Genomic DNA, 10597 nt, shown 5'->3' on the forward strand with positions numbered 1-10597 from the left:
CCTGAAATCACCCCCTCTCAGGAGAAGATGCTGTTTACACAGAGAACAACACAATTGCGTCTTCGCACATTCCACCCGTGACTTAACCAGCGCTGCCCTCCTCCCTGGGCCGCCTTGATGTCATCTTTTCCACCCCTGGTAGTTTACAGACTTTTTTTCTAGGCTTTGAAGTGGGAGAGAGAAGAAGAAGAAGAAGAAAAAAAAAGGAAAGAACATGAACATCAGCGCGGCTGCCCTAAAAGGAAGGAGGAAGTGAGAGTCCCGGTGTGGCGGGCGGGTCAGTGTGACAGCCCGTGGCTCTGTGTGACAGCCTGTGATGCTCCTTCCGGACCGACGCGCTCAAGCTCTGGATTTCCACCTGCCCGCCCCCTGCTTATAACGCCAAGCACGTAAGGTGGGAGCAGCCGGTGGTGCTGCTGCTGCGGAGGAAGAGTGACTCCCGGCTGTTCGCAGCTCCCTGGAGGCTGCCAGAAGCTCAGGGTGGTGAGTACCACAAATGACCAGGGGCAGAGAAACCACACGCAGGTCACGGGACTGTGGACACAGGCAGGGGCACACGGCCGTGGCAGGGAGGGACACTGGCACCGGGCTAACCACACACACGCAACACGCACCGCCAGGCTTCAGCGTGAACGCTGCGCATGCTGGGCATGGGAATTCTCCTGAAGAGAAGAGATGTCTGTCTCTTTGGATCCGGATGAGAGCGGCTAGAGAAAGTCCCGCGCACAATCCCTGCCGCTGACTGGGCACACGCGCGCGCACACCCCACACACACACCTCACAGACACTGCAGTTACTACAGCCAGCGGCTCTCAGTCTCTCCCAGAGGGACCACAGCAAATGAAGCACAGAGCTCAGGGCACAGGGAAGTCCGCGTGTGGCAGCATTTGGTGGAAAACAGCAGACTCCCAGGGAAAGCTTCTCCAGCCGTGCTGGACTGTTTGGCACAGTGGGACTAGAACCGTGCTGCCTGCAAGCTGCAGCCTCACTGCCTTCCGTGGGATGTGTTGTAGGTGGAGCCCAGGTTCCCGGGGAGCAGCATCCAGCTGTGGACAGCCAGCCCGGACTCAGATGAAGCTGACAAGCAGCTTCGACATTGTAGGTGCCCCAGGATTCATTCCCTCGTGCACCCATTCATTCATTTATTCAAATTTCAAAAGGCTTGAGACAGATGTCTTTACCTGGTTTTATCCCTTTCTTTTTAGCCAAAAACACTAAATGCCAATAACATGGAGACGTTGATCGAATGCCAATCGGAGGTGAGAAAAGAATGTGTCAGACTTTCTCTGCACTGTTAGGACATGGGAAATAATTAGTTGAAAGCAAATATTATCTGGCTTGTTAATTATTTTAACCTCATAATGGTAGTGAATGAAACTCATTAATTGGAATTTTCTATAACAACCAAAATTTTAACATTGATTCTAAAGGCTGGAAAAAAGCAGTATACTCTGTAGAATAAATTTTGGGGATGAATAAAAGGTTAAATATTTGATGGGGAAGACGGGGCAGGTTTCTTCAGTCACGGTTTTAACTGAAAGACATATTGCCAGGGCAACATAAAGGAACACCCCCTGTTGGCATCATGTGAGAGCGAAGATGGCGTCTGCCAGCTCATTGGTGAGTTTTTCAAAACATACCATCTTCAACTTCAGGAGTCACAACTAAGCACTCTTGGTTTGCAAAACCACAGCGCTTGTCTCTACTAGGAACTTGCTTTAGGGAGTGTTCTCTCGAACACTAACCCTTGAGTGGCTGGCAGCTTCCGGTCCTCCAGTGCAGTGGGGCTCAGATGGGCGGCACCCTCTCTGTAGCATCCCCCAGCTCTGTAGGGGGCTTGCAAACCTGCTGGCCACTTTGGCTCTGACCATCAGAGCATGCAGACAGGGGGAAAAGATGCAGTGCCTCAGCCATCTGCTCATCTCAAATCCCAAAGAACCCACCCGCAGCTCCTCGTCCCCCACGCCCATATACCTCATAGGCGAAGAACCCTGGGGATGGGGGCAAAGCGGGGTTCACGGTGGAGCGACTGGTAGGTGTCGCTCCCTCTAGTGGCCGATTGTTGCAAGCGCAACAGCAGGCTACTTCTCCCATTTTCTTCCCCGGTGAAAGCAGAAACTAAGATCACGCATTCCATATCAGAAACGTCCCCTACAGTTATTAAGACCCATACATTAAGCTGTCGGCCCGTGGCCTTCTGAGGCTCTGCTAATCTTTGGTGACAAACAGCTGGGGAAGGGTGAAAACAGGAAAGGCGGAGCCCTTGGGGAACCTTGTGATTGATGTTTGGAGCCTGTGACCTTGGTAACGGTGCTGTTGCTTTTTCAGTTGGGTCTTCCAGGTTAAGACTCATGGCCTTCGCTGTCTTGTTTTTTCCTAATGAACCCCCCGTTCCCTTCCCCCCACGGCACACTATGGCCACACTGCGTGGCCAACAGGATCCATTCTCCTACCCAAACCTGTGGTCAGCAGTGTTGCCCTCTGACCTGCTGTTCCTCCTCGTTTCCTGGGCTGTAGGGGTTAAGAAGAGGAAGAAGGTGCTGTCCTGGCCCTTTCTCATTAGAAGGCTCTCTGCGTGGACAGACCTCCCCGGGGCTTTGGAGCCAGAACTGAAAGCGTCACTGTCCCAGCAGCCCTTATCGGCCATCTGCAGCAACGATGACACACTGCCCAGACCCATCCAGGTTGGTGCACGGTCCCTCCTCCCGAACCTCCCTTGGGTCCTCGGGCGGATAGGACAAAGTCCTGAGGGGAGCCCAACAAGCTCTCTGCTCAGCTCCCTGGGCTGCCCCTTCCTGTTGCCTGCCCTTGGCAGCAGAGCTCCCACGTCACCATGCCTGGGGGAGAACAGCTGGCTGCTTGCAGCCTAGAAATGAGTGGCATTTGGCCAGGAGCTCCCCTGCCCGCCCCATTCCCCTGAGCTTGCAGAGCTAAGAAACGCAGGAAATGTGAAACCCTAACCAAGCCAAGCTTATGGGGGTGAATGAGACAGGAAGGGAGACCCAAAGCCGCTGTGAAATGTGCAAAATTGGAACTGACCTCCTCTTAGCAAAGTGGGAGGGGCTGACAGCTGCCGTCCCCATAGTGAAAGCTGGCCCACGTCCTCTGGCCATCACTAGCTCTGCGCCTAGGACAAGACAGAACAGCCTTTTATGGAGAGGACATTTTATGAGTCAAGCCAAGGAATCCTCAAGTGCATTACTGAAATTCTTCTGCAGCCTGAATGGAGGTTTGCATGTGTGCAGGGCAGGATGGCAGGGTCTTCACATCATCACCTAACTCCCTCCTGTTCCCGTCCCCGTCTCCCACAGGACATCCTGGCGGTTCTCTGCCTTAAAGGTCCCTCCACCGAAGGGGTGTTCAGGAAGGCAGCCAATGAGAAAGCCCGCAAGGAGCTGAAGGAGGAACTTAGCTCTGGGGGCACTGTGGACCTGGAAGGTCTCCCTGTGCACCTGCTGGCTGCGGTCTTAAAGGTGGGTCCTCGGTGTTTGTGCCAAACAGCCTGGCAGGGGCCAGGAAGCGGGTTCTCTCCCTGCGGGCCTCTCTTGGGATTCGTGTGGAGCCTTTGCATTGTTTATGCACGCACTTCTGCTTCTGTAATCCCCAATTGTGTCCCAAAAGCATGCATTAAGTTCTGAAATGTCAATGCCAATGGCCATGGCCACGTCCTTACCCAGGAACCTGGTGCCCCTCAGCATAGACCTGACCTGGGGCTGGCACCCCACACTAACCCGTTGAGGAATGAGGACCAGACTAATGTAAGTGCAGGAAGGCAGGGACAGGTGTCCTGGCATGCAGTGGAAGCCAGGTAAAAATGAAGGCCCTGCCCGCAGTGTGACCAGAACAGGCCGGAACAGAACACCCACCAGAACAGCCACCTCTCATTCCCTCCTCCGCAACAGGACTTCCTCAGAAGTATCCCCCGGAAGCTGCTCTCCTGTGACCTCTTTGAAGAGTGGATGGACGCCCTGGAGAAGCAGAATGAGGACGACCGAGTGGAGGCCCTGAAACAGTGAGTCCTTGAAGGGAGCCGGGCCCTGCACTTCCTGCCTCAGATTTCTTGGCCTCAATGTAGGCTCGACCTGCACCCAGTGTAGGAACTTGAGGTCTCCCTTCACCTGGAAGTGGGGCGGGGTGGGGGAGCTGTCAGGTGAGGCAGTAGTACTCTCACAAAGCATCCCTGACAGCCTGTGGAACTCTCTGGAAGGAACTCTTCTGTTGTAAAACACCATAGCCCACTTCCTATTCCCGGCAACTAACCAAAGTGAAAACCATGACTACATTCCCAGAGGGACTAAAAATAATGACAGATGTCAATGGAAAGTGTGACCTGTGAGTGACTAGAAAGCCCTAAAGGCTTGGCTTTAAACTCTCAGCACTTCTGCCACATCCTGTGCAAGGTCACTTTTATATTACAGTTATTTCCTCTGCCCCCAGCTAAATGTCTGCATTTATAGAATGGGCAGCATGAAAGTGTCTACTAAAATGAAAATTCCAAGATTATCACACAAAGTTCCCAGCCAGACATTAAACTCTTTTATTACAAAAGTCCCTTCTGAGAAATTAAAATGATTCATCTTCTATATCATTTCTATATTTAAAAAAGACTATACAGACCTGATTGTCTCGTCATGTTGCCACGTAAGTGAACTTGGCCCCTGGAAACTGATCCGTTCTCCACTGAGACTTAGACTAGAATAAAAATCAGCCATCTTTGGTGATCACAGTTCAAACACGGGCAAGGGGGCCAGTGCTGCAGCACAGTATGCTAAACCTCTGCCTGCTGCTCTGGCACCGGTTCATGCCTGGGTGCTCCACTTCCAATCTAGCTCCTTCTTATAGCCTGGGAAGGCAGCAGAAGATGGCCCAACTCCTTGAGCCCCTGCACCCACATGGAGACAAAGGGGACGCTCCCGGCTCTTGGCTTCAGATCAACTCTGTTGCGGCTTTGTAGCCATTTGGGGAGTGAGCCGGTGCATGCAATCTCTCTCTCTCTCTCTCTCTCTCTCTCTCTCTCTCTCTCTCTCTCTCTCTTTCTCTCTCTCTGTAACTTTGCCTAATAAATATGAAAAAAAATCTTTAAAATTAAAAAGAGGCAACAAACCTATTTCATGGAATTAGAAACAAACTCTAGGTAGCTAAGCGATAAGAGGATTATTTTCCATGTAACCAAGGTGTCTAGGGTAGGCTGTGCCTCATCATTTAAGACCCGTTTAAATCCTAAAGAAGGATGGTGTGGGGGTCGCAGTTACAGAGACTAGTTTCTTAGCTCCTCCAACCTGTGCCTGGCTACTCTCACCTCATGTTAACTCCACTGCAAGCAACCGCAGGAGCTTTCCATGAGCTGGCTTGTGAAACTGCAGCTTCCCCATTTTAAAGGAAGTCTAGTTTCAACAGAGTCTCAGTGTGCTGTACTGAAGCCAGAGAGGCCAGAGCCATCGCTGCAAGCTAAGGGCCCCGCCTGTCCGCAGGGTTGCCGACAAGCTGCCCCGGCCCAACTTCCTGCTGCTCAGGTACCTGCTGTACGTGCTGCGCCTCATCAGCAAGAACGCTGAGGTCAACAAGATGGACTCCAGCAACCTGGCCATCTGCATCGGACCCAACGTGCTGGCGCCGGACAACGACCAGCACTTGTCCTTCGAAGCCCAGAAAGACTTGAATAATAAGGTTTGTTCTGCCTCTAAGATGAGCAGTTTCCGATTCTGGGCCTCACTGGTCTGCGTTCCTCTGCACTACCGGGGGCTGGTGGAGACAGTCTGCCGTGTGGAGGCTTTGGTTAGCATTTTCGCACCTCTGCGTCCTTGGCCACTCTCCCAGACAGTAACTGCTGGCCTGTGCGTCACTGCCTCCCAGGACACAAAAGCCTTCCTAGGTTTGTCCTGGGCATCATTCTCTGCCCATCAGTCCAACTCTCAGTTTAGAAAACCATTTCCTAAAGTGAAACATCAGAGTAAAATATGAAAATAGAGTTGAAGAATGTATCTTCACTTAAAAAAATTAATGCTTAAATGGAAAAAGCACATCTTGCAACACTGAATAAGATCAAAGGCCAGTGTATGTCAGAGTGCACACGTGTGTCAGAGTGCAAGCGTGTGTGAGAGTGCACATGTGTGTCAGACACACCTCCCATTCTCAGCCCAGCACCCCCGAGGGCTGACCCCAGCATGGGCCCATCCTGTCCACTCCAGCTGACGGCCTCCTCTTTCCTCCGCCCAGGTCAAGGCGCTGGTCGAATTCCTCATCGATAACTGCTTCGAAATCTTTGGGGAGAACGTTCCAGCTCCTCCCAGCCTCCCTTCGGACGACTCCCTGGAAAACACTGACGGTTCAGGTACAGGATGCACAGGTGTGGGGAGAGGTGGCGGGCGGGCTGTAGCTCCCACCAGCAACGGGAAGGATATCTAGTATTTGGAGCTGAAGGGACGTTCCCAAGTCACCCCAGGACAGAGGAATAAAGAATCATGAGGCAGGAAGACCTGGCTGGGGCATTTCCAGTGAGGCCTGCAGGCAGCGCCAGTCTAGAACTTTCTCCCCTCCACATGCCAAGTCATGAACACAGCAAGTTCTATGGCACACTCTTCAGCTATAGGGCTGCGGTGAGAAAACTGAGTTTCCACAGATTGCAAGACAACCATCAGGATTGACAATTTCTAAATCTAAATTTAATAAAATTTTAGTGCAATACTATGCTCCCTCCCCCTCCCCTCTTCCATCCCTCTCTTTACTTTCTTACCTTTGTGTTCATCTAACACCAAAATTGGAAAGAATTTTTTTCTTTAAAATGGTGTATTTGTCTGCAAAGCAAAAAGACACAAAGATCCCCTATTTGCTAATTCACTTTCCTGCACCTGCCTGCATTGGCCAGAGCGGGGCGGGGCCGAAGAGGGAGCAGGGTGGGGGCTCACACCAGGTCTCCCAGTGGGTGGCCGGGACTCAGGGACACCCAGGTGTGCGACAGCAGGAAGCTGGGCTCTGTGGAAGAGCTGGGACTCAAGCCAGGCACTGTGATGTGAGCAGCCCAAGTCGTCTCAACCGCTGCCCGGAAACATGTTTCTAAGATTGACTTCTTTATTTGAAAGTCAAAGTTACAAAGAGAGCAAGGGAGTGACCAACAGGAAAGGAGTAACAGAGAACATGAACTTCCATCTGCTGGTTCACTGCCCAAGTGTTCACACTCGCCAGGACTGAGCCAGGTTGGAGCCAGGAGCCAGGAGCTTCCTGGGGTCTCCCACGTTGGCAGGGGTGGGGTGGGGTCCTAAGCTTTTCCCCAGGTACAATAGTGGGGAGTTGGATCAGAAGTAGGGCAGCCAGGGATTCGAACCAGTACCCATATGAGATGTTGGCATCTCAGGCAGCTGTTTAACCCACCATACCACAAAGCCAGCCCCCCCCCTCGCCCCCCCAATTCCAGTGTGATGAATCTTTTTCATGCCAAGCCTTTGTGCAGTTCTACCAAATCGCCTGGTGCTGTTGTAATTGGCATGAGTTGGGTGAACAGTGGTAACACGTATGCTGAAGAAATCTGTGTCCAAAGCTCACCTGCTCCTTAACCTTCCCCAGACTTGACTCTGCAGAACGATTCTGCATACGACAGCACCGATCCTGATACCGACTCCAGTGGTGTGGCCGACTCCCCTGGCAGGCAGCCCCAGGCACCCACCAACCTGGCTGCCGGCTTGGACAAGTTCAGGCTGGAGCCCATTGCCAGCACAGTGGCCAGGCTGAAGAGCTGCGCCAGCCAGCCGGACAGGAGGCACTCGGAACCCGGCATGTCATCCTCGCGGGAGAGCCTCGAGGACCGGGTGGCGCTCCAGAAACTAACGCGAAGTGAAGAGGGCTTCACCAGGCCGCCCCAGGGAGAGGGGGCGGCAGAGCCGTTTCCGGAAGAGGTCTTCTGCAACCCGGAGCACCGGAGCTGGAGGCCCAGGGACCTAAAGCTCAAGAACTTGACCCAGAGCTTAGCACTGCGGCGGGGCCTGGCGTCCAAGGCCTGCTCCAGCAACTCCCTGGATGGGCCACCCGACAGCCCGCTCCTGGCTTCCCCTCCCATCCCCCAAAGAGGCTTCTTTACTAGGCATCAGTCCTTCATCACCAAGGGCTCAGAGAAGGGCAAGCCCAGCCGAGAGCTCAAGAAGCACTCCCTGTCCTTCTCCTTGGCCTCGCACAAGCCGGCGTCAGCCAAGCTTGCCGCCGCGGGACCTGGAAGCGCTAAAGGCTGTGCTGGAGACCCAGGCAGGAAGGGCCAGAAAAGGGAAAGCCAGCTGGCTGGCCGCATCATCCAGGACAGCTTTGGAACTGAGATGCACCGCCAGCTGGCCGGGGGGCTCAGCCTGCAACCCTGTGCCCACTCCTTGGTGGATGAGGTGTTCCCGCCAGCAGAGGGTGGCTGTGCCGGGAGCCCACCGTCCTACGAGGAAGCCATGCGATGCCAGGTGGCCGGACTCGTGGCCTGCACGGGCCAAACTGTGGCAAGCATGAGAGCGAGACTGCTCGGTGGGGACAGCAGAGAGCAACCTCACTGTGCCAGGGACTCGTGGGATGTGTGTGGTGAACAGCCACGGACTGGGCACAGCCTCTCTTCGCTGAGCGATGGACCTGCAGGGCTCCGGGCCACCCCACAGCCACCCGAGCTGCTCGGGCTAAGGATGGCAGACGACTCTCTGCTGGACCGGCGGGACTGTGGGGGCCAACAATGTAGCCAGACAGTTTTTGAGGTCGACCAATTCCAGTATGTTAAAGAGTCCTATATTTAGCAGACAGGCCCTGCCCCTACAACATCATGTGCGTGTGGCTTCCAGGTGAACTTGGAACTACTGTAGGAACTGCCTGTAGATGTAATTTCAAAAAAAAAAAGTCACGAGTAAGCTCCTGTAGATGGTTGCTTAGGCTGCTGAGAGGACAGCTGCATGTCCATGCTGGGGTGTGCGTGCCCACGCGTGCACCCATGAGTTTGTGCAATATAGAACAAATATAGAAACGTGTGTGCTGCGGGCCAGGCGTTGAGTGCACAAAGACCTCCACCTACGTTTTGGGGGTGCTGAGCTGCTGCCGGATTGCTCTGCGTCCCCTGACAGCGTGCTATCCCCCATGCCTTGCCCCCAGTCATGCCCGCTTGCACCTGTTTCAATCGCTACTAGGTGTGCTCTACTATGCAGCCTGGTGGGACGAATGGGCACTCAACAGCCTACAAGGAATGGTTTGGTTTCGGCTTTGCCAAAGAGATTACCAGAGCCAGGGAAAGAAAAGGCCGCAATGAAAACTACGAAAAATACCTGAAGGGCGCCTTTCCATCAGCTCGTTCAGCGCGGGTAGGACAGTGAAAGCGCGCTGGCTTGGTGGGAGCTCTCCCGCAACGCCCGCAGCTGCAGCTCAGCGATGCCTTACCTGAGAGTGTGCGGGTAAATGCTTGTGCCAGTACCACAGTTCTTATGTAAAGTCTCAATGTAATCGCACTACTATAAGTTTCTTTCCTCATTTGAAAATGAAAATGTTTTTTCTTTACCATATAATATTTCCTTTTTCCTAAACCAGTAGAGTTCTACTAAGAAAAAAAAAATCAAATGTTGATTCACTCAACAATTCACCATTGAATCTGTTTACATCACTACAGCCCAGCAGCAAGCCTGTGAATCTTGGGGTCAGAAAGAGACATTTCTATTCTCTGGAAGTTTATAAAATCATTTTTAGTGCCTGTTTTCATGGCACTGTGGCAGTATGTAGTGTGTTAAGCCTCTCTCTGCAACACTGGTGTCCCCAAATGGACATCTGTTCAAATCCCAGATGTTCCACTTTCAACCCAGCTTGTTGCTAGTGCGCTTGGGAAAGCAGCAGCAGACGGCCCACTGCTTCGGTTCCTGCTGCCCACGTGAGAGCCCAGAAGCAGCTGCTGGTTCAGCCGGCCGAGCCCGTCACTGCAGCTGTCTGGGGACTGACCCTGAGGAGCGCCCTCTCACTCCTCTTCCCTCTTTCTTTGCCTCTCTCCCTCTTTCTCTTCTACCCCTTTTCTGTAACTGTGCCTTTAAAATAAACAAAATACATCTTTAAAAAAGGATAGTACCCACTTCATCCTATTTTTTTTCCAGCAATCATTGAGAGTCTGGAAAAACTTCATATGCAGGGCCCAGCACAAGTAGCTTAGCGGCTAATGTCCTCACCTTGCATGCACCAGGATCCCATATGGTCACCAGTTCTATTCCCGGTGGCCCTACTTTCCATCCAGCTCCCTGCTTGTGGCCTGGGAAAGCAGTTGAGGACAGCCCAAAGCCTAGGGACCCTGCACCCGCATGGGAGACCCTGAAGAAGCTCCTAGCTCCTGGCTTTGGATTGGCTCAGCTTCTGCCGTTGTAACCACTTGGAGAGTGAGTCAGCAGACAGAAGATTTGCCTCTCTGTTTCTCCTTCTCTCTGTAGATCTGACTTTCCAATAAATATAAATATTTTTTAAAAACTTTATATGTAAACACAAGTTGATATAACAAATCTAATTTTTCCCATTTCTAAATTTTTCATGACTTCACATGTCTCATTTTTACTACCTGCTTAGTAACAAACATGAAGACAAAAGGTGTATAATGTATCTTACTGCTTGACAACACATT

The 10597-nt window shown here is 52.5% G+C and overlaps 1 protein-coding gene across 1 annotated transcript; it reads left to right on the plus strand.

Moving 5' to 3' along the window:
* Positions 1-241: 241 nt before the first annotated feature.
* Positions 242-9053, plus strand: TAGAP (T cell activation RhoGTPase activating protein). Its single transcript, XM_058661243.1, has 10 exons — positions 242-483; positions 1014-1098; positions 1206-1259; positions 1554-1620; positions 2518-2684; positions 3312-3473; positions 3903-4012; positions 5472-5667; positions 6217-6331; positions 7561-9053. Exons 2-10 carry the CDS (start codon positions 1072-1074, stop codon positions 8751-8753), a joined length of 2091 nt encoding a protein of 696 aa, XP_058517226.1. The 5' UTR covers positions 242-483; positions 1014-1071; the 3' UTR covers positions 8754-9053.
* The last annotated feature ends 1544 nt before the right edge of the window (positions 9054-10597 follow it).

The sequence above is a fragment of the Ochotona princeps genome, chromosome 1 (assembly GCF_030435755.1).
Source record: "Ochotona princeps isolate mOchPri1 chromosome 1, mOchPri1.hap1, whole genome shotgun sequence".
Taxonomy (NCBI): Eukaryota; Metazoa; Chordata; class Mammalia; order Lagomorpha; family Ochotonidae; genus Ochotona; species Ochotona princeps.

What these genes read in the sequence shown, in the direction of transcription:
- TAGAP (XM_058661243.1), top strand. Translation starts at nt 1,072, where the DNA reads ATGAAGCTGACAAGCAGCTTCGACATT. An exon ending in TGACAAGCAGCTTCGACATT is followed by an intron (nt 1,099 to 1,205) that starts GTAGGTGCCCCA and finishes CTTTCTTTTTAG; the next exon opens with CCAAAAACACTAAATGCCAA. An exon ending in AGAAAGACTTGAATAATAAG is followed by an intron (nt 5,668 to 6,216) that starts GTTTGTTCTGCC and finishes TCCTCCGCCCAG; the next exon opens with GTCAAGGCGCTGGTCGAATT.